General features: G+C 48.9%; 1 protein-coding gene across 2 annotated transcripts in view; it reads left to right on the forward strand.

Annotated features, from left to right (window-relative positions):
• Positions 1-26447, forward strand: part of MTR (5-methyltetrahydrofolate-homocysteine methyltransferase) — a 1155773-nt gene that overhangs the window by 141697 nt on the left and 987629 nt on the right. For both annotated transcript variants that reach the window (XM_040350739.1, XM_040350741.1), the window contains exon 4: positions 21356-21425. In XM_040350739.1, the coding sequence (XP_040206673.1) occupies positions 21356-21425 (70 nt within the window). The remainder of the gene's footprint in view (positions 1-21355; positions 21426-26447) is intronic.

The following is a 26447-nucleotide window of genomic DNA, read 5'->3' on the forward strand; positions in this document are numbered from 1 at the left end:
CCGCGCAATTGTCAAAGTGAAGCAGTGCCGAATCGCAAAACCTGGCCGGGTCCTTTTTAGCTGCATTTTGGTCCGGGTCGTAAGTGGTTAAATCACATTGCTATTTGCCCAGCGTATTTGTTTGTAGCCTAAATACTAAAATTTGCACCTAAAAATGTAATTTAGTATTTTTGTGAAATGCCAGTAAAAACGTGGCTGCGCCAGTAAATTTCGGGTGTCGTGCCAGTAAATTTCTATCTCGTAGGTTGACAACACTGGTGCTTGTGGGGGCACTTATCACTGTGGTGTGGGAAACCCTTTAAATTGGAGGATGCGTCTGGGGCATCTGCTGAGGTGTGGGTCCGTTTTGGGTCCTGCAAGTCGACCCGCACTGCTAAGGTTTTTCATTATCTGTCTTATTTTGATAAATTTATAGACAAAGAATGGAAAAGGCTGCAGAGGACTTTGTGGACACCCTGGTGTCGAGGTTGAACAAGTTCACCAGAATTCCGGTGAAAGGGACCCCTGCATTTAAGGACCCTACTGACAGGAGGTCCGACGCGGTGGCCCGGTCCCTGGTCAGCATTGCAACCAGTTTTGACCTCGGCCCTGGTGTAGTAGACTCTTACTGAGTGGGCAAAATTTTGCACTGCGAGCTGGTGAAGCAACTGGCTTCCCTGTTACCTTTTGTGGAGTTGACTGACCAATTGGTGCATTGCCTTGTGTATGTCTGCGATGCAGCTTTGGATACAGCTCCCTTGCTCTCCAGAGCCTCAGTATCTGCGGTGGTACTACGTCGCCTAATTTGGCTAAAATGCTGCTCCATGGACCAGATTTCCAAGAAGGCTCTGGCAGATTTAACCTTCAAGGCTATTTGGAGCCTCGCTGGACGACATTAAGAATGCCACTGGTGGGGGTAAGAGTACTTTACTCCTACAATCCAGAAAGTGTAAGGAGCCACGCCGTAGGTCAGGGCCCTCCTCTGCTCAGAAGAGGTATTTTCGTCAGTCTGAGCCCAGGCTGACAAGGGGTCAGCTGAGGGACAAAAGCGTCCCTCTATTCACAAGCAGAACAAGCATGCAAACAAATCTGCGACAGCGTGAAGGTTTGCCCCCACCTGACTCTCGGATGGGGGGGTCGTCTTTGCGAGTCTGCAGCTCGATGGACCTCCCTACTTTCCGACCAGTGGGTTTGTGAAGTGGTTTCATCAGACGGGTACAAGATTGTTTCTTTCTTGCCCACCAAACAGATTTATTTTTTATTTTTTTCCCCCTCAAACTTTCATCTTCTCCCAGCTCGTCGGAACGCCCTGTTGGGGGCAGTGCAGGACCTGCTGAGGCACCGGGTAATATTACGTGAGCCTCTGTCGGAAAGGTTTCAGGGGGTTTTACTCCAATCTGTTTGTAGTCCCGAAAAAGGATGGGGTCTGTCCAATCCTGGACCTCAAGGCCCTTAACACCTTTGTAAAAGTACAAAAATTCAGGATGAAATCAATTTGCTCAGTGGTCGCTGCATTTCATCCGGGGGATTTTCTGGCGTCCTTGGACATCGAGGACGCATACCTGCATGTTCCAAGAACCAGAAATGTCTGCAAATTTTTTTATTTTTATTTTTTTGTACCAATTCGTGGCTCTTCCTTTCGGTCTGGCATCGGCACCAAGGGTTTTCACCAAGGTACTCGCTCCGATTTGGGCCTTTCTGAGGAATCTCTATCTTGGGCTACTTGGACGACCTCCTGCTCAGAGCCGCTTCTGGCTGAGGCTTAGAGGAGGATGTGGCGATCGCCAGACAGACTCTTCAGGAGTTTGGTTGGGTACTGAACCTACAAAAGTCTTTGTTGGTGCGACTCGGCGCTTGGAATATCTCGGGTTAATTCTGGGCTCATTGGAGGCGAGAGTTTAACTCCCTTTGTTAAAGTTGCAAACCCTTCGGTAAGCGGTGAAGCTCCTGGCATCTCACAGGTGGTCGCCACTGCGCTTCTGCATGTGAGTCTTGGGGCTCATGGTGGCCACCTTCAGGGCGGTGCCATATGCTCAATTGCACACTTGTGTTTTCCAGAAGGAAATCCTTTCCAAATGGGACAAGTCTCTGTTGTCCCTGGATTGTCAAATCCGGATGAGTCAACTAGTCAGGGCTTCCCTGGTATGGTGGCTGAGGTCTCCGGCCTTTCAGTTCGGTAAGTAGTTCCTTCCTTTTCACTAGACAGTGATCACAATGGATGCCAGCCTGACCAGCTGGGTGAGTGTCTGGGGTGTTCTGTCAAACAGGGTCGGACGCAGGAGGAATACATCCAACGATCAATGTGTTGGAACTTCGGGCGATCAGACGGTGCCTCTCCACGTGGTCTCTAAGGCTTTAGGGACGGGCAGTCGGACAACGCCACGGCGGTGGTGTATGTCAACCATCAAGGAAGAACAAGAAACCCGGCTGCAGCATTGGAGGTCGCTCGCATCCTTTGGTGGGCAGAGCGGCGCGTGCGAGCCCTGTCGGCTGTATACATTCCGGGCGTAGGTAGTCTACTTACCATTTTTCTAAGTCGCCAGATATTGGACCAAGGAGAATGGTCACTACACCTGGATGTGTTTCAGCTACTTTTCCCCCCGTTGAAGCTTCTTCCTCGCCTGCTTCGCAGGGTGGAAACCGAGGGCATCCCTGTGATTCTAATTGCTCCAGATTGACCTCTGCACCCTTGCTTGCCTGGTAGCGGATGTCCCTTGGCGACTGCCAATGCGGCAGGACCTTCTGTCCCGCAATCAGTCCCCGGAGCTGAAGAACGAGGAGAGGTGTGTGTGTGTGTGTAAACACACCTTCCCCGTTCTTCAGTCATTGATCGTCTGATCGTTTTTCCCTATATCAGGGAACAATGACGTCACATGTCCAGCCCCACCCCCCTACAGTTAAAAACACATATGAGGTCACACTTAACCCCTTCAGCGCCCCCTAGTGGTTAACTCCCAAACTACAATTGTCATTTTCACAGTAAACCATGCATTTTTATAGAATTTTTTGCTGTGAAAATGACAATGGTCCCAAAAATGTGTCCGCCATAATGTCGCAGTCACAAAAAAGATCGCTGCCATTAGTAGTAAAAAAAATTATAAAAATTGCCATAAAACTATCCCCTATTTTGTAAACGCTATAAATTTTTGCGCAAACCATTTTGATAAACACTTTGTGAAGAAAATAGACTTTATTCTGGACTTTCTCATAGGTTCTGTTTGTTTTTTTAAAGAACCCCTGGACCGATCTGGGTGAAATTTGGATATGTTGATCCCCCAGATCGGAGCTATCAGGGGATATGTAATTGTAGGGATACCTTGTGTGGAAAGGGGTGCTCCAACTTTTGGGAAACTTGGGGTGCTCTCTGCCTGGAGATAATTGGTTTATTCCTTAACTGATATCAATATCTCCCAGGCAGAGCTTGCTGTGATATCGTCTGCGGTGTCATGTAAATGAACTTTCGTCTGTCTCTCAAGAAGCGTTCATTGTGTGAATTTCTATTGTTTAGCAGGTGAGAAGAGCTTATCTCTGCATCACCTCCTCTGGGTAACTGACCAGTAATTAACACATGTGGATTACATCGGAGACAGGACGTCTGTTTCCTTAGAGGTCGTTAGTAAACCATTGTATGATGTTGTGTGAGGAGATTGTCATTGTTCATCTGATTACTTCAAGTATTCCTTTTGCTGTATATAAGACCTGCCTCTCATTAAAGCTATTGGATATCTGGACACCCTTCATGAAGTCTTGGCTCATGTTTGGGGGGGGAACATTCATCTTGGAAACTGCATTCATCTCCACTATCCCCCTACCTTCTATGGTAGCGATAATCACTTATGCTCGGCGATTTAGGGACGGAAAGAAGGCCGCAGTACCATAACCACTGCAGGTCTTAACACTTTTTTTTTTTTTTTTTTTTTTTTTTTTTACCAAAAATAGGTAGAATACGTATCGGCCTAAACTGAGGAAAGTTTTTTTTATATATTTTTGGGGAATATTTATTATAGCAAAAATTTAATATTGCATTCTTTTCAAAATTGTCGCTTTATTCTTGTTTATAGCGAAAAAAATAAAAACCGCAGAGGTGATCAAATGCCACCAAAAGAAAGCTCTATTTGTGGGAAAAAATGGACGCCAATTTGGTTTGGGAGCCACGTCGCACGACCGGCAATTGTCAGTTAAAGCGACGCACTGCCGATTCGCAAAAAGGTGTCTGGTCCTTTACCTGCATTTTGGTCCGGGTCTTAAGTGGTTAAATTGGCCTTACTACAACAGCCGTGGGGGGGAAGGGGGCCTAGCAATGTTCAACTTTTATATAAATATTTGCTTGCTGGTCAATTAACAGTTGCTGACTACTCCTGTAGATGATGCTTCAATGTCCCTGGAAGCTGCCTGTGTGGGATCACACAAGGCGTTTTCCCACTTGGTGTACAGAGGTTTGAAGTCTCCTTACTCACCTCTTATGTGCTCCGTTAAGGCATGGTCTGTGGCCCTGCGGTTTAGGCCATCTAGTCCTATCCTGTTTTCTCTTATCATGGACGGACACAGCTTCTTCAAGTCTTGGCAAGTGGGTTATGTTAGAGGACTAGGCAGAGACATGTTGGATATTCAGATACATGTTTTTTTAACAGTTGTACAGCCCCGCCCAGGGGGCGGTCCCTCTGGACAAAACCCACCTCTCTGCAGCATGCAGCCTCGGTTTCATTTTACCTAGCAAAGTAGGACGTATGGCTCCCTTTAAGGCCAGTGCCCTGAAGAGAATTTTTTTTATTTTATTTGCTCTTTTTTGAAGAATCTTTTATCAACTGTCGGCTGAGACAGGATGGATATATAGATCCTTGTAGTCTTCTCAGTCCGGCTAGCGAGCGTGAGCACACCTTTGCAAAGAGGCTGGGTCTGCTACGTCATACCCCATGACTCCAGGGGTGGCCGATGAGCTTTCCGCTCCGAGGTTCACATATGACTGGGCTGTGTTGTTGTTGTCTCACTCACAATGGACCGGGCCGACGACTACCTCCAACGCGGTTGTATGCCTGTCTGGAATGCGTCAGTGAGTCCTCGCGTGGACGGGTAAGTACAGTCCCTCCCGCTTAGGTGGGTTGGTATGGCTGAGCATTCCTGGGGTTTGGAGGTCCTCCTATCCTCCCTTACCTGCTCCCTTTCCTTCTGCTGCATTACATTACTGCTGTCCGGGGGGGGGGGGGTGCCTTACTGAGGGGACTGTGGTACGTCTGGCCTGCATTTGTTTAATGCTGGGGGTCTTTTTCAAAGAGTAGTGTGAGTGAGAAACTTATATAGCGCAATACATGCGAACTGAATCGCCTCTGGGCCCTCAGAAGAGATGGGTCTTGATCTTTCTCCTGAAGGCCAGGTGGTTTACCTCCAATCGGATGGTGGTTGGTAGAGCGTTCTATAGTCTGGGTCCTTGGACCGCAAATCTTCGTTCTCCTTTGGACTATATCTGGCTTTGGGTATCTGGAGTTGATTTTGGTTGGTGGATCGCAGAATGCGATTGGTGTTGTGAGCTTTTAGTTTCTCGCATAGATATTGGGGGGCCATTTCCTTGAACACACTTATGCGTTAGACAGCTTTGAAAGTGATTCTGTCTTTTACGGGCAACCAATGAAGGGATCTCAACGAAGGCGAGATTGATTCCCATGTTTTTTTCCCAGTCACAAGTCGAGCGGCCGTATTTTGAACGACTTGCAGACAAGTGATTTGATATTTTGGGAGTCCAAGATAGAGGGCATTTGCATAGTCAAGTCTGGAGTTGATAAGTGTCCCCACCACAACTGCGATGTATTTTTTTGGGGATAAAGGGAGTGAGTCTGCGTAGAAGGACACTGTTTAGCCTCTTTAGGCTTTCACTGTTTAAAATGCTGCGTTTTGCCGCCATTTTGGCAGCACTATCGCCATTTTTTTTGGGTGATTTTCAGTTACTATTGAAAATCCCATTGGCGAGCATTTTGTTGTAGCCGCGCTATGGCGCAGGTTACTATTGCGGTCGGCCATCTTCCTGTGGCCGCGTCGGGCTCTATATGCAGCATTTGGCGGCCATCTTGGCTGAGTCTTTGGCCTCTAGTGCTGGTCCCTACGGCGCGCAGCACAGGTCTAACGAATTGCCTCAGTTTACCTCACGGTTTTTCCTCCTCTCACACGCTGTGTACTGAGGGCGGGCAGCAGTGCTGTGCAGTCTTCTCCTGTGATGGTGAGTCCCCTGGGACCCGCAGCAAGAGGGTTTTAAGTCTAGCCTGAATAGGGCCCTGGGAGATTTTAAAATGGAGTCGGTCTCTTCCTCAATCATGCCTGAAGTGGCAGCTGGTGCTCCTGCACCTGGGATTCCCACAGACACTTTGTCAGTGGTCCTGGAATCCTTTATTGCCCGAGTGGGAGTGGAGTGCTGATATTAGAGAGGGTACAAGGCGCCCCCTCCCCCGCTATCCCCTGGGGAATGATCTATATCAGACCAGGACCTGGCTGCGGCTCGGGTCCCCCGGTTCTGTTTTATATGGAGACGTGGACGGTGGTGTAGTGGTTCACTCCCTCACCTGGCAGCAAGTGAGTCATGGGTTTAAATCTGGACTCCAACACAAGCTGCCTGGAGATTGCATGCGCTCTCCCTATGTCTAAGTGGGCTTTCTCTGGTTAATCCGGTTTCCTTCCACACTCCTATGACGTGTGTAGAGCACTTGTCAGTGCGCTGTATGGAACTCCCTTATGCTGTCTGTGCAGCCGAGGTTTCCTCTGAGGGCTCTGTCTTTTTTGTGCAAATCAGACCGCTCTGTGAAAGCTTTTCCTTATTTTTTTTTCTTTGACTAGTATATTTATAAGGAATAGGAAATGCAGCAGAAGTCTTTTTAGTTCCTCAGCGCCTGGGGGTTTCCCCCTTTTGAGGAGAGTTTAAAAAAAAAAAAAATCCCCTCAGGTTGTTGCTCTCCCAATAGAAGGGACCCCCTGCCTTCAGGGACCTTATTGATATGAGGTCCGAGGCGCTGACCCGCTCCATGTTTACCATGCTGCGGTGTGCATTGCGACCTGTTGTGGCCACAACCTTGGTTGTCTGACACTCTGGGCAAGGTTTTTCCCAGACTGTGGAGGAGCACCAGCTCCCTCCCTAAATTATTAGACTGGCCGACCAGTTGGTCCAGGGCCTTCTATATGTCTGTGATTCCACATGGGGCATCCTTGATGTCCAAAGCCTCTGTTTTGGCGGTGGTTTTGCGCCGCCTGATTTGGCTGAATTGCTGATTTACCTTTCAGGGGTGGGAGATTTTTTGGTACTTTGTTGGATGACATCAAGAATGTCACTGGGGGTGAGAGCACTCTCCTCCCTCGGTCCACCAGGGGAAAGGAGCTGTGCCATGGGCCGGGTCTTTCAGTAGCGGCATTTTTGCTTCAGTCAGGGCATGCGGGTTGACCCTCCCGGACCGAGTAAAGGCTCAGCTGGGGGACTGAAATGTTCCTGGGTGCGTAAGCTGAACACGCCAGCACCTTATCCCACCAATGTATGTAGCCTCCCCCTGCCTGTATCTTGGGTGGGGGCACGGCTTTGCAGGTTCACAGCTCGGTGAACCTCCCTGCTCGCCGACCAGTGGGTCTGCATGTCCCATTTTGCGCAAGTCAGATTCTGTGCTTCGTGATTGGGGGGGGGGGGTCCACTGTCAGTTTGTGGTCCTTCCTTTTCATCTGGCGTCGGCATCAAGCGTTTTCACCAGGGTGCTCACACTTATCCTGACTTTGCTGGGACAGCGAGGCTTTGTCATCATGGGCTGCTTAGATGCCCTTTTTCTGAGAGCAGCTTCTGGCTCAGAATTAGTGGAGGATGTGTCTATAGCCATCGTAGACCCTCCAAAAATTTGGGTGGGTGGAGTACCTAGTACCAGCGTTTGGAGTACCTAGGGTTGATCCCGACTCCTCAGTGGCAAAGGTTTTTCTTCCCCTGGAGAAATTGCAGACTCTTCAGTCTACAGTGAGGGTGTTGGCTTCATGCAATCAGTAATTTCTCCATTTTGCATGCGAGTCCTGGGCCTGTTGGTAGCCTCCTTCGAGGCAGTACCGTATGCCCAGTTCCACATGTGTTTTCTAGTGGGAGATACTGTCCAAGTGGTACAAATCTTTTGTCTCTGGATCATCAGATCTGGTGAGCCACCTACTCAGTCTCTCTGAATTGGTGGCTGGGATCCCAGACTCTTCCGGGAAGTAGTTTTCTTCCCGTTCAGTGGAAGGTGATTACGACTGTCGCCAGCCTCACGGGTTGAGGGGGGCACCTGGTGGCTCCAGTCGGCCCAGGGTCACTGGACTCCTGTCTACCGATCAATGTCCTAGTACTTTGGTCGATCAGGCTATGCCTTTCATCATGGTTGAAGGGTCGCCTGATCTGGATTCAGCCGGGCAACGCCACGGCCGTGGCTTCGGTCTACCATCAGGTATACTGGCAGGCGGACTACCGGAGTCGCCAGATACTGGACCAGGGCGACTGGTCTCTGTACTTGGAGTTGTTTCAGCTCCCTTGCAGGAGGTGAGACTCACAGGGCATGGATCTCCTGGCCGCTCGTCTCGACCACGAGGTGTCGACTTCATGGCCAGGTCTAGTGATCCCTGTACCGACGCGTCGGATGCGTTGGTGGCCCGGTGGGGTCTGTATCGGCTTTGTCTTTCCTCCATTGTAGTGGCTTCCTCTGCTTCTCCAGAGTGGAAGCCGAGGGGATCTTGATTCTAAACCGCTCCGGATTGGCCTCGGCGTCCTTGGTACACCTATCTCGGGCGCCTGGTGGCAGATGTGCCCTGACGTTTGCCAGGGCGGGAGGACCTTCTGTCTCAAGGTCCCGTACTTTCTCCTGTGGTACAGTCGCTGGCTTGCACGACATGGCTGCTGGAAGCCAGACTTTAGGAGACCGGGGTCTGTCCATCTTTCATCTCACCCATGCTGAAAGCAAGGTAGTCTCCTTCCAGGAGGATTTACCATCGCACCTAGAAGGCCTACGTCTTTGTGCGAAGAGATGGGGTGACGTCCATGGACGTACTCGGGGTCCATGGTCCTGCTGTTTTTACAGCTTGGAATGGATCTAAAAATTGCTTTAAGCACCGTTTGGGGGCAGATTTCAGCCTTTTGTTGTTTTTTTGGTCAGTGGCCTTTTGCGGCCCATTCCCTGGTGGGTACCTTTTTGTGCTAGGGGTTTGTCATATACTTCCCCCTCTTGGTTCACCTCTTCCCCCATGAGTTTGGACTCTGGTGCTCTCGGTTTTTCAGGAACCTTCCTTTTTGAAAACATCAGAGAGATTTCTTCTCGACACTATCTCGGAAGGTGGCATTTTCAGTGGCCATTACTTCTGTCAGAAGGGTTTCTGAGTTGGCGGTCTTGCCTTGCAAGTCACCATGCTTGATCCTCTCTTAGGATTACGTGGTGGTGCTTCCAAAGGTGGTTTCGGCCTTTCACCTGAATGAGGATTTTGTTCTACCATCCTTTTTGTCCTCGGCCGGCGCATCCTAAGGAGGTTGCATTTTCTACTTTAGCCGTGGAGTACCTGCCTGCTACGGCTTGGTTTCGGAGGTCTGACTCACTATTTGTGTCGGTATGTGGTCCACAAAAAAGCCTGGCAGTCTCGTCGACCACCATTTCTCGGTGGATCAGGCAGACCATCATACAGGCCCATGCTCTTAAGGGGCGGGGCCCCCCTTTCCGGTCACGACACATTCGACCAGGGCAATTAGTGCTTCCAGGGCTTTCCGACATCAAGTGTCTATCATAGGTGTGTAAGGCGGCGACTTGGTCGTCCATTCACACCTTTTCCAAACTTTAGAAGGTTAATGTGAGTGCATCTTTAGATGCTTTCTTCGGCAGTAAGGTTTTGCAGGCGGCTGTTTAAAGTTGCACCTCTGTTGAGGAGCTCTGCTTGTTTGGGGTGAAGTTGTTTGTTTTTTACTGATACTGTTCCTACCCCTCGTTTTTTTACACTGCTTGGGGACGTCCCACTCATCAAGAGCTGTGTCTGTCCATGGACGATAAGAGAAAATAGGATTTTTTGTACTTACCGTAAAATACTTTTCTCTTATTGTCCATGGACGGACACGGCTCCTTAAATCTTGACAAGTGAGTTATGTTCCCTGTTTACAGGAGAGGACTAGGCAGAAACATGTTTAATACATGTTACATTAACAGAGTTGAACAGCCCCGCCCAGGGGGCGGTCCCTCCAGACATAACCCTCCTCACTGCAGCTTGCAGCCTCAGTTTCGTTCTGCCTAGCAAGGAGAAGGACGTATGGCTCCCTTTGGGCCCAGCGCCCCAAGGAGAAATTTTATTTTATTTGACTTTTTCTTGAAGAATCTTCTTTCAACTATCGGCTGAGACAGGCTGGATAATATAGATCCTTGTAGTCTACTCAGTCCGACCAGCAAGCGTGGACACACCTTTGCAAAGAGGCTTGGTCTGCCACGCCATACCCCATGACTCCTGGGGTGGCCGGTGAGCTTTGCTCCGAGGTCCACATATGACTGGGCTGTGGTGTTGTCTCACTCACAGTGGACCGGGCCGACAGGTACCTCCATTTCGGTTGTAGTTCTGTCAGGAATGCGTCAGCGAGTTCTCGCTTGGACGGCCAAGTACAGTCCCTCCTGCTTCGGTGGGTTGGTACGGCTGGGGTTCGTGGGTCCCTTCTCCCTTCCCTGCTCCTTTCCCTTGCTGCATTGCTAACATTGCTGCTGTCAGGGGGGAGGGGGCCTTCCTGAGGGGACTGTTATCTGGCCTGTGTTTTTTTTTCTTTTTTGTATTGGGCTTTCCTGTGAGGGATTTTTCACTGTTAAAAAGCCCTGTGATGAGCACAGGTGTTTGATTATACTTCAGCAGACGCTGACTGATTGGTGACACCTGTAACGGTTTTGCTTTTTATGCTGTATCTGTGTCTTATCCTTAAATAAAAAATCCCTAGGAGGCTTTTCCTGTTTAACCACTTAAGCCCCGGACCAATATGCAGCCTAAAGACCCAAGGTGTTTTTACAGTTCGGGACTGCGTCGCTTTAACAGACAATTGCGCGGTCGTGCGACGTGGCTCCCAAACAAAATTGGCGTCCTTTTTTCCCCACAAATAGAGCTTTCTTTTGGTGGTATTTGATCACATCTGCGGTTTTTAGTTTTTGCGCTATAAACAAAAATAGAGCGACAATTTTGAAAAAAAAGCAATATTTTTTACTTTTTGCTGTAATAAATATCCCCCAAAAACATATATAAAAACATTTTTTTTCCTCAGTTTAGGCCGATACGTATTCTTCTACCTATTTTTTGTAAAAAAAATCGCAATAAGCGTTTATCGATTGGTTTGCGCAAAATTTATAGTGTTTACAAAATAGGGGATAGTTTTATTGCATTTTTTTTTTACTACTAATGGCGGCGATCAGCAATTTTTTTCGTGACTGCGACATTATGGCGGACACTTCGGACAATTTTGACACATTTTTGGGACCATTGTCATTTTCACAGCAAAAAATGCATTTAAATTGCATTCTTTATTGTGAAAATGACAGTTGCAGTTTGGGAGTTAACCACAGGTGGCGCTGTAGGAGTTAGGGTGCACCTAGTATGTGTTTACAACTGTTTGGGGGTGTGGCTGTAGGAATGACGTCATCGATCGTGTCTTCCCTATAAAGGGAATGACGCGATCGATGCGCCGCCACAGTGAAGGACGGGGAAGCCGTGTTTACACACGGCTCTCCCCGTTCTTCAGCTCCGGGGAGCGATCGCGACGGAGCGGCTATAAACCAATAGCCGCGCCGTGGTCCCGGATCGCTCCCCGAGCGGACCCGACCGCCGCATGTAGCGGGGGGGGGTCCCGATCGGACCCCCCACCCGCTAATAGGCGAGGACGTACCTATACGCCCATGTGCCTGTACGTGCCATATTGTGGACGTATATGTACATGCGGTGGTCGGGAACTGGTTAAACACATGTCCCTGCAGAAGTTACCTCACGGTTCTTTTCCTCTCACAGGCAGCGCTGGGCAGTCTCCTCCTGAGGGAGTCCCCTGGTCAGCGCAGCAAGTGGGTTAGAGGCCCTGAATAGGGCTCTAGGAGCTTTTGTCTATTTGTATGGACAGGTGTGCATATTATAATACACACTATGTAAATATTAATTAATGTTTGGAGTCAGTATCTGGGTCCTTCCCCACATGCTGGTGGTGGCAGCAGGTGTTAGCACCTGGGATTCCCACAGAGTTTTTATTGTTAGTCCTGGACAACGTTTGTGCCAGGGTGGGGGTGGACTGCGGGTGGTAAAAGAGTGCCCCCTTCCCCCATTATCCCCTGGGGAATGCTCTGTTATGAAGCCATGGACCAGGTACCTAGTAAAAAAAAAAAAAGCAGAATAAGGCATTTATGGGTGCGCTTTTTACTGCTGCAAGGGACTCTCCTAAGCTGCATAGTGCAGCTGGGTTTCCGCCGAGGGCTCGGTCTTTTTTGGATCACAACAATCAGACCGCTGTGTAGGTTTTTTCCTTCTGTGCCCTTCTTTGATAATTTCTGAGATGCGGAATGAGAAAAGCCGCTGAGGGCTTTTGTAGTCCCTCACCGCCGGGCGAGAACCCCCGCTTCTATGGATCTGACTGATAGAAGATCGGAAGTACTGACCCGTTCCATGTTTACCATGCTGGGGTCTGGCTTGCGGCCTATTGTGGCCACTACACGGGGGTCTCAGTCGGCGCTGGCGCAATTTTTTTCGGAGGTTTTTCAATTACATTGAAAACTCCCATTGGCGCCCATTTTGACGTAGCCGTGCTATGGCGCAGCTTACATTGTGCCGGCCATTTTCCTGTGGCTGCGTTCTGAACGCTCGGCGGCCATCTTGGAGTAGTCCTGACCCCTAGTGCTGTATACAACTCACGGAGTGAGCATTTTGCACCAGACAGTGGAGGAGCACCGACTCTCTCCTGAGGTTATTAGGCTAGCGGACCAGCTGGTCCAGGGCCTCATATAGGTCTGTGATGCTTCATTGAATGCTGCGCTCTTGTTATCCAGGGCGTCTGTTTCAGAATAGTTTTATGCACAAGGTGGTGTAGTGCTCAACTCCATTACTTGGCAGCAAGTGAGTCATTGGTTCGAATCCGGACACTGACGCCAATCTGCCTGGAGCTTGCATTGTCGCTCCCTGTGTTTGTGTGGGTTTCCTCCGGGTACTCCGGTTTCCTCCGGGTACTCCGGTTTCCTCCAAAGGCATGTGTGCATACACCTACATAATATACATACACACTATGTGTGTGTATTATTTAGAGGCAACCCTCCCAGGCAGTCAAAGGCCCAGCTGGGGGACTAATCCGTCCCTGGGTGCGTAAGCCGATCACGCCGGCACCCAAATCCTGCCAATGTATGTAGCCTTCCCTCCCTGTCTCTAGGTGGGAGGGTTGGCTTGCAGGTTCACAATTCGGTGAAACCTCCCTGCTCTCCGACCAGTGGGGTCTGCGAGGTGGTCTCTTCGGAGTACTAGATAGGGTTTCCTCCTATCCACAGAACAAAGTTCTTTCCTCGTGTCTTCCTCTCCCGGCCCGTCGGTCTGCCTTGGGCAGTGTGGGATTTGCTAAGCTGTGGGGTAATTTTACCTTTCCTGCAGGACGAGAGTTTTGGGGTCTTCTATGGGCCTCAGGCCCTAAATACCTTTGTGAACGTCGGGTAGTTCCGCATGGAATCCATTTGTTCGGTGGTAGCTGCGCTCCATCCGGGGGATGTCCTGACGTCCTCGGACATCAGGGACGCATACATGCATGTCCCGTTTTGCGCATGTCTGTGTTTTTTTCTGTGCTTCGTGATGAGAGAAGGGTCTTGGTCAGCCTGTGGCCCTCCCTTTTGATCTGGCGTCAGCACCATGGGTTTTCAGCTAGGAGCTCGCACTTATCCTAACTTTATTGGGACAGCGAAGCTTTGCCTCATTGGCTACTTAAACGACTTTCTTCTGAGAGCAGCTTCTGTCTCCGACCTAGTGGATGGGTTATTCCCGTTTAGGCCAGAAGGTGTAGCTCAGTGGCAGCAAGCTTGCCCTCCATGTGTGCGACTCAGGGTTCAAATCCTGGGCATGCTAGGTTTCTGACTCAGCGTTGGAGTATGTAGTGTTGATCCAGACTCCTCGGTGGCAAAGGTCTTTCTTCCCCTGGAGAAATTGCAGACTCTTCAGTTTGCGGTGAAGGTATTGGCATCACACAGTCGGTCTTCTCTCTGGGCGCCTGTGGGTAGCCTCCAAGGTGGTACTGTATGCCCAGTTCCACACCCTGGTTTTCCAGGGGAAATACTATCCAGGTGGTAAAAATCTCTTGTCTCTGAAATCATTAGATTCCTGTGCGCCACCTAGTCTCTCTGAGTTGGTGACGGAGATCCCTGACTTTGTTTCTTCCTTCCAGTGGTCGGTGTTTACGACGGATGCCAGCTCACGGGTTGTGAACCAGGGGTTCACAAAACTGGGGGTCCAGTCGGCCCTGAGTCGCTGGACTTGCGTGGACCTACGGCCACACCTCCCTGAATGTGTCTGGTCTCGGTAGCTACCCAGGTTCGGGCCTGGCTAGTGCCTGGTGGGAGACCGCCTGGGAATACCAGGTGCTATCTACTGTTCATTGTCCTACTATTTTAGGAGACCAGGCTATGCTTCTCCTCGTGGTCGACCGATCTGGTTTCAGCCGGAGAACGCCACGGCTGTGGCTTCGGTCTACCATCAGGTATGCCGGCAGGGGGACTACTGGAGTCGCCAGATGCTGGACCAGGGCGACTGGTCTTTGTGCTTGGGGTGTTTCGGCTCCCTTGCAGGAGGTGAGCCTCCCAGGGCATGGATCTCCTGGCCGCTTGTCTCAAGGGTGTCAAAGTTAGTGGCCTGGTCTAGTGATCTGGTCTAGTGATCTGGTCTAGTGATCTGGTCTAGTGATCTGGTTTAGTGATCTGGTCTAGTGATCTGGTCTAGTGATCTGGTCTAGTGATCTGGTACAGACGCGTCAGTCGCGCTGGTGGCCCTGTGGGGTCTGTATCAGTGATTTTTTGCCGTTCCTCCATGGTAGTTGCTTCTTCGGCCGCTCCACAGAGTGGAGGCTGAGGAGATCCCGATGATGCTAATCGCTCCAGATTGACCTTGGCGTCCTTGGTACGCCGATATCGGGCGCCTGGTACCGGAGGTACCCTGGCGTTTGCCAGGGCAGGAGATTCCTCTGTCTCGAGGTCCCATACTTCCTCCTGTTGTACAGTCACTGACTTGCTCAACATGGTTATTGGAAGCCAGACTTTAGGTGACCGGGGTCTGTCTGACTCGGTCATCTCAACAGGGCACCGTAGTCTTCTTCCGGAGGATCTATCGTCGCACCTCTCTTGGTGCGAAGGTATGGCGTGACGTCCACGGACGTACTCGGTGTCCAGGGTCCTGCTGTTTTTAAAGCTTGGAGTGGATCTAAAAATTGCTTAAAGCACCGTTTGGGGGCAGATTTCAGCCATGGCTGTGTTCTTTCAGTGGCCTTTTTGCGGCCCGTTCCCTGGTGGGTCCCCTTTTTTTGTGCAGGGGGTTTGTCATATACTTTCCCCTCTTGGCCCATCTCTTCCCCCCATGAGTTTTGACTCTGGTGCTCTCGGTTCTTCAAGAACCTTCCTTTTGGAAACATCAGAGATTTTCTCTTGACACTATCGCAGAAGGTGGCCCCTTTAGTGGCCTTTACCTCTGTTAGAGGGGTTTCTGAGTTGGCGGTCTTGTCTTGCAAGCCGCCATGCTTGATCCTCCATAAGGATTAGGTGATGGTGCGCCCGGGACCTTCCCTTCTTCCGAAGGAGGTTTCGGCCTTTAATACTTTAGGCGTAGTACGCGCTTTGCAGGTATACCAGCCTACTACGGCTCCGTTTCGGAGCTTCTGACTCTCTTTTGTGTCTGTGTCTGGTCCACAAAAGGGCCTGGCGGTCTCGTTGACCACCATTTCTCGGTGGATCAGGCAGGCCGTCATACAGGCCTATGCTCCTAAGGGGCGTGCCCCCCTTTCCGGTCACGGCACTTTCGACCAGGGCAATTGGTGCTTCCTGGGTTTTTTTTTTCCGACATCATGCATCAGTCTCACAGGTGTGCGAGGCGGCGATTTGCTCGTCCGTTAGCGCTTTTTCCAGAATTTACATGGTTGCTGTGAGTGCATCTTATGTTTTTTTCAGCCGCTAGTTTTTGCCGGCAGCTGTTTAAAGTTGCACCTCCTCCGGTGAGGAGCTCTGCTTGTTTTTGGGGTGAAGTTAAAATTGGTTTTACTGATATATTTCCCACCCCTCGTTTTTTGACACTGCTTGGGGACATCCCACTTGTCAAGATTTAAGGAGCTGTGTCCGTCCATGGACAATAAGAGAAAATAGGATTTTTTGTACTCGCCGTAAAATCCTTTTCTCTGAAGTCCATGGACGGACACAGTTCCCACCCCTCCTTTTTAGGTTTGTACTGCTTGTTACGAACTGAGGCTGCAGTGAGGAGGGTTATGTCTGGAGGGACTGCCCCCTGGGCGGGGCTGTTCAACTCTGTTAATGTAACATGTATTAAACATGTTTCTGCCTAGTCCTCTCCTGTAAACAGGAAACATAACCCACTTGTCAAGATTTAAGGAGCGGTGTCCGTCCATGGACTTCAGAGAAAAGGATTTTACGGTGTGTACAAAAAATCCTATTTTCTCTGTCGTCCATGGACAGACAGCCCCCACCCCTCCTTTTTTTTTTTCTTCTTTTTTTTAGGTTTGTACTGCTTGTTACGAACTGAGGCTGCATGCTGCAGTGAGGAGGGTTATGTTCTGAGGGACTGCCCCCTGGGCGGGGCTGTTCAGCTCTGTTAAACTAACATGTATCTGAATATCTAACATGTTTCTGCCTAGTCCTCTCCTGTAAATGGGAACATAACCCACTTGTCAAGACTTGAAGAGACTGTGTCCATCCATGGATGACAGAGAAAAGGATTTTACGGTGAGTACAAAAAATCCTATTTTTACCCAATCTTCCTCTGTGGAGAAACCTAAATTTACCATTTTCTCTAGTCCTTTTCAGGACAGCACTAGAGATAAGCTCCACCTCCGGAGGCAGGAAACACAAAATTCAAATCCGTAAAGGGCGGCTTCCATCCCTCTTCCCTAGTGTTCCCCCGGAGGAGGAGGCTGAATGGGAGCTCTCCTTCCCTGAGCCTAAGTAGTGCTGCCTAAGGAAGAGGTGGCAGGAAGTCTGTAAATTCCTCTTAGGGCTTTACGGTTAAAATCCTGGCATCCTATTTGAAGGCAACCTCCTTGTTTGGGCAAGATCTAGAAACGTTTTATACTGTAAGAAAAAGGCTTTTTTTGTTAAGAGCCCCAGGGAAACGTCTTTGGAGGCAAAAAAAAAAGGGTCGTTACAGGGTCAGACCCCTAAAGGATCATCCTTTTTAGAAACTCTGGAAAGGGGAAAGCAGAAAGGTGTCCTGTTTTTCCTCTAAGAAAACCACCAAATCCCAATGACTTGGTTCCTGTGGGAGGGAGATTGGGGCAGTTCCTCCCACTGTGGCAAAAGACTACCCCAAATGCATTAATATTGAGGATTATCAGGGAAGGCTATTGTAACGGAATGACCCGGGACAAACAGAGACTTTGTAAGGATGAGGGGTACTCCTGTACCGGCGTCACCAAGGAGTCTTATGTCTAGGGTCACATTATGTCCGATAGGGTGACTGAGAAATTATATCCTAAATTACAGGACAGGGGACATCACTGATGGTTCATATTGCAGGATCTTGAGATATTGCAAGTTGTTGGTTAATTGTGACCCAACCAGTCAATAGTGACTCATTTCTATGATTAGCCCTGGCTAGTGACATGCTAATTGAGTCTGCTTCTGAAAGACCTCTCATTGTGTGATGCTGCTTTGTGTGAATTTTATTGATATAAGATGTGTAATGGAACTTGCCAAGCTGTATGCGGAGACAGAATGTCTGTCTAGGGATGTGGATTGAGAAGATATCATTGTGTGATGGTGTTTTGTTTGTGTTTTGTTAATGAAGGAATGTGCAGTAATTAGATCATGATGACTATATACCGGCGCCGCGATGTCTAGAATGTTTAGCAATTGGCCATCTGAAGGTGTATTGAAGCCCCCCAGGGTGTGGGTGGAGAGTTTGATTGTTCATGTGCCTTGAAAACTGTATAAAAGCTGAGAGTGAACCATTAAAGTTGTCTTCATTTTGGAACAAGTACAGAGCTGCGTGTCTCGTCTTGATTCGGGGGAAATGGGATGGATCGGGTCCTGTTGGTTGGAGTGTCGATAAGCTGTCTTCAATGTGATGGAAGGTCGTAAACGGTGGTGACCGTTACAATTGGTGGCAGCAGTGGGATGGAATATCGTGAACGGATTTAACCCCTGTCCCATTTGGGGTTCCATTACAGCTATCTAATCGAGTTTAAGGGCACTCAGCCTGCAAGGACGTTTGTAACCACGCCTTCCAGGGATCCACAGACAGCCTTGTTGTCACAAATTGGCGACTTGTTAGACCAGCAGGTTCTTATTCCAGTGCCACAGTGAGAAATAAACCACGGTTTCTACTCTCTCGTTTTCGTGCTAAGGAAACTGTCGGAAATTCCGCCTACTACTGAACTTTAAGCCTCTTAACACATAAGTGATCTATGTAATTTCGAATGAAAACAATCTTTATAGTGAAGTAAATTCCCCCCCCCCCCCCCCTGGATTGCTTCATGGCCTCCCTCGATCAGAGGGATGCTTATTTACAGGTCCCAATCCACAATCAATTTTTTTTTTTGAGTGGCAATCAAGTGGGTAAAGCAGGTTTGACTCTTTCAATTCGGTGCCCTGCCATTTGGCCTGTCCTCACCCCCCCCCCCCCAGGGTTTTTATATAAATCCTGGCAGAGGCACTGACCCCACTGAGACTAAAAGGAATATTGGTCCTCCCATACTTGGACAATTTTTATTTTTTGCACATTCAATGCTCCAATTACAAGAAGATATGCATGTGGCCAGTTCCTTTCTTGAAATGCTGGGGTGATTGATAAACAGGGTGAAGTTGAACCTAACCCTGACACAGGCCTTGCAGTTTTTGGGGTTCTTGGTGAACTCGGTAACGCAGAAGATGTATCTTACAGAGGAGAAAGTAAAAAAGGTAAAGGCGACAGCGGTCTTTTTTTCAAAACAATCTGTCAGTTTCCATCCGTTTAGCCATGTCTGGTTTGGGTCTTCTGGCAGCAACAATCCCTGCAGTACCATTTCCAAGGGCCAATTTCAGGTGTCTCCAGGCCAGTATCCTGAACAGCTGGGACGGAGCGCATGAATCACTGGACACCATCTTCTCCGCCTATCTCCAAAGACCAAGAGGTCTCTGTGGTGGAGGGAGGGACAAGGAGAACCTTGTGCATGGTCTACTATGGTTGCTTCCGGTGTCCATCCGTATCATCACGGATGCCTGGGGCTGGGGGTCGAGAGTAGACCAAGGGCACTGGGAGAAAATCGTCCCAAAGATCTGCCAACTGGAGGGAGTTGCAAGCAATCTGGGAAGCGCTAAGGGTATTTGCCAAAAGAGCTGGAAAGTCACCGCGTACAAGTCCTCTTGGCCAGTGTGGTAGCGGTCTCTTATTTAAACAAAGGGGAACATGGTGTTGGTCCTTAATCAGACTGGCGAGCTATCTTTTCTTGGGCCCGAGAGGAATCTCAAGTCAATATCCGCAGTCCATATAAAGGGAGTGGACAATCATCTGGCGGAATTTCTGAGCCAACACCAAGTGTACGAGTCAGAATGGTCACTAAACAAGGACGTCTTCCAGCTATTGGTAGAGAAATGGGGCCTTCCAGAGGTGGACTTGTTCAACAAATCAAATAGCAGGGTTCCAGTGTACGTCTCGCTGGAATGAAGTGGGGGCCAAGGGGATAGACGCCTTGGCCCAGAAGTATGCCATTCGTCTATGCTACGCCCTCCACCCCCTCGCCATTCAATCGTATTTTCCTTTTCAGATAAAGACTGGGGAAGAGGGACGGAAGCTGCCCTTTACGGATTTGAATTGTGTGCTGTTCCGGACCACTCCTCAAAACGGTTACCGGTAAGTCTAAGGGAGACTTAGACTTACCGGTAACTCTGTTTCGAGGCGTGGTCCAGGACAAAAAAAAGCATTGATTCTAAAGGTTCCTCCCCCCCCCCCCCCCCAACTTGCCTCTACAAGCACTTCTATTGTATTCTATGGGTCTTTGCACATTCTGACGATTACAGGCATTTTCTGACAGGGACGTTCAGAGGAAAAAAAAACCCTTCTTGATTTTTTTCTTTTTTTTTGGAGAAGATTAGAAGCTGTAAAAATGTCAATCGCTCCTAAACTCCTGTTATCTCTTGTGAACGTCAAACCGAGCCATGAACACTGCCAATGGCTCTGATCTCCGAGCAGAGAGCTGCTGACTGTCAATCAGCAGCTCTGCTCCTCCACACTCACTGGAGTGCTGAGCTGTGGAGGAGTGGAGAGCGGGCGTCTCAGTGGCTTGCCGAGACGCTGGGATGGCTATTGGTCCAGGCACCTAGCGGATCTAGAGTCAGGGTGACAAGGTGCCTTGACTGATCTGTGTGACATCAGCAGAGAGCGGACTTCAGACCGCTCTCTGCTGAAAATGGGTCACAGGAGTGGTTGTAAACCCTTTGTCTTTTATCTATAGGTAATTGTATAATAAGGATTACCTATAGATGGTGGAAATATTGCCTAAACGTGCGCCTTTTAGGAGATATTTCACTTGTAGTGTGCCAATGTCATCGGCGCATGTGCTGTGAAGAAATGGACCTTCGTGCCATTTCTTCCCCAGCGTGTCCCATGACTAACGGCTCCCGTTAGTCCTGTAAAGAAGAGGGGCAAAGATGGACGTGCTGTGCACAGCGTTTGCACGTATGTGTCATTTAATGGGCTAGTATGGAATGCTTTTCATTTGCAGGCTTTACACACACCTCAAAAGAGAAAGTAAAACTTGTATTGGTTAACCCCCTCTTTAAGTTGACACACGTTGCCTTTTTCAGGACAAACAACGCTTTCTCTTGTTGATATTTTCTTTTAAATGTGTTTTTTTTTTGGGAGAATTTTTTTTTTTTTTTGATTACTGTTTAAAATAAAATGTAATGTTTTTACAGTAACAATGTTGTATAATTTGTCCTGTTTATAATTACCAAAAAAAGGTACAAAATATTTAAAAATTGTATATAAGCCTTGCCTGTTTTGCTCTTCTGCTTCTTCAGCATCAGGGCATGCTGGATTCGCTGTGTACTTGAGTGAAGTTTTTTATTTTATTTATTTTTTGGTTTTTTTTTTGTAGCATGTCCAAGACTGGTTACCTGCTAAATTATGTAGTTTACTGTAGCATGCCATTTTTGCTGTGATGTATGATTTCTGAGAAATTTATATTTTGACACAGGCTTACCGCTTAAACAAGATCTCAGCAGAAGTAGCCAGAAGAGCAGCGGATGATGTAATCTCTGAAACAGGTAGGAGTCTAACTTTATCGTTCCTCTTGTAGCGAAAACTTAGTTTAATTTTGTGCATTATCTGCTGTTTCCAGAGGTTACTGCCACTGACGTAAGGCAGCAGCAACTTTTACACACTCGCAGGTTCTGTTTCAGCCGGGAATATATGTGCACTTACTAAGTCACTTTTCTGTGGAAGTGATTCAGGTGGCTGTAAAGACCATGTATCACAAACTTATCTGCCCCTCCTGGGCACCTGGGATAGCCATAACGCATGTTTGGTCTCTGAAACCAAAGCGATTTGCGCATTAATTGCAGAGTTGCTATTCCTTGGCTGTTGTGACTGGAGAAGAAGCTGTTAAAGCATCAAATTGGGGGGGATTCATTTGATTCCTGATGTCCCATTAAAGAGGACCTATAATTTCTATTGTAATATCACATAAGGATAGGGTTGCCACCTCATCCCTTTAAAACAGAACACATATTAATTACACAGGTTCTGTGGCTAATTAAGGTGGTAATTAGACTCATTTGGTGCCTTACCTGCATTAAATTAGCCTCAGAACCTGTGTAATTCATATGTGTTCTGTTTTAAAGGGATGAGGTGGCAACCCTACATAAGGATCATAAACCTATAGCGCTAATAATAATGTGCTCTAATGCTCTGTGTCTCTCTTCAGCGATGTCCATGTCCGCCTTGCCTCTCTGGGGACTTGCACTCCTGATTGGCTTTGGCAGCAATGGGAGCTCAGCCCATGTCTCCCGCTGCTGTCAATCACAGCCAGTGAGCCAATCGGGAGATAAACGGTGAGGCCGAGCCACATCTCCGTGTGTGAATGGACACACGGCGTGGGTTGGGAGCACGCCTGCTTTGGTGCCACTGCAGCAAGCTGCTTGCTGTGGGGGCTCCCAGCAGGCCGGAGCCCCAGCGTAAGATCAAAGAAGCGGAGGATTTGGGCATCTGTGTAAAACCAGAGCAGCCAACTATAACATGATTTTCTTTTTAACCCCCCCCTTCATGTCAAATGTTCTCAAATATGCGGCATCGGCTTGAAGAGGTTGCACCCTGGTACCGTTTGTTAGAGCCAATGGACGGTTTTCTTGGGATAACAACTGATGCAGCTAGCAGCCGCTTGGCTGTAATCCCAACGAACGAGCGGGACGTTCTGCCGTGGCTCACCCAGGCTCTCCCGTCCCACCAGAATCTGCTTTGATTGACTCCCGGATCAAGTAACCTGGAAGCAATGTTATGACTTCCGGTTTACTGAAGACTTAATGGGGCTGTAAAGCTTCCCTTTTTTTCACCTTAATTCATTAAGGTGAAAAACATTTGATTCTTACAAGCAAGCCCCTGAGCCCTTAAAAATTCCCGCGTCGTGAACCCGCTGGCTTCTCTGCCCGGTCTTTTAGGCTGTTCTCTGCTCTTCATTAGATTGAAAGCAAAGCAGCCATTGGCTCCATCTGCTGTCAAACAAATCAATGACACGGCGCGCCGGGGGGCCGATTGATAGACTTGACTGCTATGCCGCCACTGTATCACACGGGTGCGTGCCTGCAAGCTAACCCCCTTCGGGAGAGCGCTTGCCAAAAGGGGGTTAACTTTTGCTGGGAGGACCTGAGACAGCCGCCGAGGGACCCCAGAAGACTTGGATCGGGGCCACTCTGTGCAAAACGAACTGCGCAGTGAAGGTAAGTATGACATGTTTAAAAAAAAAAAAAAAAAACATTTACGAACCCTTTTAAAGGCACCAAATAAAATGACAGCATTCAAAACTGCCAACCATAAAGTTTTTGAATGCTTTTTAAGTGCAAAGGAGGGATTTGGGGTCTTCTAGTCCCCAGATCTCTCCATAAAGTGTACCTGTCATTGACTACTGTCACAAGGGATGTTTACAGAAGCAAATGCATACTTAAGTCGCACCTGCAAATCTAAACTGTGTTCAAACCACACATGTGAGGTATCGGCCTGATCGTTGGAGCTAGAGCAATAGTTCTAGCACAAAACCTCCTCTGTACCTCTAAGCTGGTAACCTGCAGACATTTTTAAAGCGTCGCCTATGGAGCTTTTGAAGTACTATAGTTTGTTGCCATTCCACGAGTGTGCGCAATTTCAAAGCATGTGACATGTTGGCCATTTCTTTACACAGCGTAACATCTTTCACGTTATGCAAAAAATTGGTCTAACCTTACAGTTTAATTCCTGAAAGTGCTTTTTCCCGAGGCGTCTTTCAGGACAGCACCTTGAGATATCGTGATCCTCCCACTCCATCAGGAAACACCCTCTTTAAACCTTTTAAAAGGGAGGTCCCTCCTTGCACTCCTCAGTTTTTGTGTTTCCTCCTCCGGAGGGGACACCCTTTTTTTTTGGGAAGGGTCTGATACCTCAGGTGTTCCTGAAAGACGGACTCCTTTCCTACCTTTTTTTTTTCTTTCTTCTTCTGGAGACTGTCCACTCTCCCGTACCACCCGCGCGCGGTGATGGCAATCGGGCTCCCCTCGCTCCCGGTGCTCAGTGGAGCCATTCTTCGATGACCGGGAGGCGTCTCGGGTAACGCGGGGCACCGCCTTTTTGGCGTAACCTGGTCGTTGGAGAGGCGCGTCATTTCCGGCGCGCCAGGAGGGAGGGGTAGGGCGGACGCTGGGCTACTTCCGCTTCCTGGTCCGGCACAGCGGCGCTAATGGAGTCCGGGAAGCGCCGTGGATGCCACAGAGTGAACGCTGACCTTCTGCAATGGAGACTGCAGAGGCATTAGCGGTGGAGACAGGCACGGGCACCAGCAGGACCTCGGCGGGAAGCAGTAATGTAAGTCTGTTTTTCCCTAGAGGCGAGGGTACCTCTTTTTTTTTTTTTTTTTTTTTTTTTTTTCTGTGGGTTCTCTCTGTCTCCTTACTTTTTTATTCCCCCCAGTGGCATGGGGGCCTGTCAGGGCATGGGTTGTTCACCTTTTTCTTCCTAGTGCACCTAGGTGAGGGGGGTCCTGTCTATTTGAGACCGGGTCTCATTTTGGATTCCCTATTTTTTGTTTCTTCTCTCCCTGGTTCGTCTTTAGGTTAAACCTGAGAAAAGATGTCCTTCTTGCAGGGAAAAAATGGGGGAAGGTTGGAAGAAACCCTGTTGATCTCCTCAGTTAAAAACGAGCTTCTGGCCACCTTTCAGTCTGTAAGGGAATCACTAGCTCCGGTCACCATCACTCAGCCCTCCACCTCGCAGTCCTCCCAGAAGACGTTGCCACCTGGGTGGGCTTCTGTACCTTCAGAAAGCGAGGGGCTTAGGGATAGCCAGCCTCAGGCCCTCTCTAGTGAGGACTCAGAAAATGAGTAAGAGATTGGGTCTTCCTCAAAGTTTGTTATCCCTAGAGAAGGTGGATGGTCTCCTCAGGGCCATTTATGCTACTCTAGGTCTTAGTGAAGAAAAAAGAGACCTGAGTCTACACGACCGGATGTATGCCGGTCTCTGTGAGCCTAAGGGACGCACGTTTCCCGTTCATTCAGTCATTTCCGAAGCTATTCTTCGGGAATGGCAGGATCCAGAGAAAAAGCCCTTTTTTTCTAAATCCCATAAGAGGCGGTTTCCCTTTGGAGAAGATCCATCTGCTGTCTGGAACAAGGTTCCTAAACTCGACGCAGCCTTTTCCCAGGTATCTAGGTCCACAGATTTATCTTTCAAGGATATGGGTACCCTTAGGGATCCCATGGATAAGCGCATGGACCTTCTCCTTAAGAAAGCCTGGCAGTCAATTATGGTCAACCTAAAACCCGCCATGGCTACCACTTGCGTGGCTCGCAATTTAGAGTTTTGGGTAGACAAGCTTAAAGCTCATATTGAGGCAGATTCCCCAAAACAGGACATTTTAGATTCATTCTCTACCATTGCTGCAGCCGTAGCCTACATGGCAGACGCCTCTGCTGAGGCAATTAAGATGTCCGCCAGATCGGCTGCTTTAACCAACTCAGCCAGGAGGGCTTTATGGCTAAAAACCTGGCCAGGAGATACGGAATCCCGTTTTCGGGTGATCTTCTTTTCGGTCCTGAACTGGAAAGTATCCTAGACAGGACGGCAGACAAGAAGGCCTTCCCAGTGAAGTATAAGAACCCCCCCTCCTAAGCGTTTTTTTTTTCGGGCCCCAAAACAGCAGGATAAGGGGAAGAAACCGCAAGGAAAGAGAAATTGGTCGGCGCAGAAGGGTAAGGGAAAGGGAGTCCTTTTCAATCCTCCTGCGCCCGCCAGTAAGCCACAATGACCCGACCCTGAGGGTAGGCGGAAGGTTGCAAAATTTCCTTCCGCAGTGGTCAGTGGTGTCAAGCAACCAGTATATACTGACCACTTTAACCCAGGGGTACGCTATAGACTTCTCCGAGGCCCCGCCAAGGAGATTTCTGGTTACTCAGGCTCCAAGGGATCCAGTAAAGTTTGTAGCGTTAAGGTCCTCTCTGGCGGAACTTCAACAACAGGGAGTGTTGGTCCGGGTTCCCCTAGCAGAGCAGGGCAGAGGGTTCTATTCCCATGTTTTCCTAGTAAGGAAGCCCACGGGGAAGTTCAGGCTGATCTTAAACTTAAAACCGTTAAACGAGTGTGTCAGGTACAGAAAATTCAAAATGGATCCGATTTTCTCGATCAGGAATCTGCTGACGCCAGATTGTTTCATGGCGTCGATAGACCTGAGAGATGCGTACCTACACGTACCTATCTCCCCTCAGGCTAGCGGTAGAGATGGGGGGTTTAGTTCAGCACTTCCAGTACAGGGCCCTCCCTTTCGGGCTGTCATCACCTCGGATTTTTACCAAGGTGCTGGCCGAGGCCATAGCCCCATTGCGTCTACAGGGAATAGCAGTCATCCCCTACCTGGACGACTTCCTCTTCTTTGCCCCCTCAAGGGAGAAGTTGCTGGAGAATCTTTCTCAGGCACAGACCCACTTGGAATCCCTAGGCTGGATTTTAAACCTTCAGAAATCAGCCCTAGTTCCTTCTCAGGAAATTTGTTTCCTGGGATACCAGGTGGATTCTCGGTGCCAGAAAATTTTTCTCCCTCCAGAGAAAGCGGC

Source organism: Rana temporaria, chromosome 4 (assembly GCF_905171775.1).
Source record: "Rana temporaria chromosome 4, aRanTem1.1, whole genome shotgun sequence".
NCBI classification, from domain to species: Eukaryota; Metazoa; Chordata; class Amphibia; order Anura; family Ranidae; genus Rana; species Rana temporaria.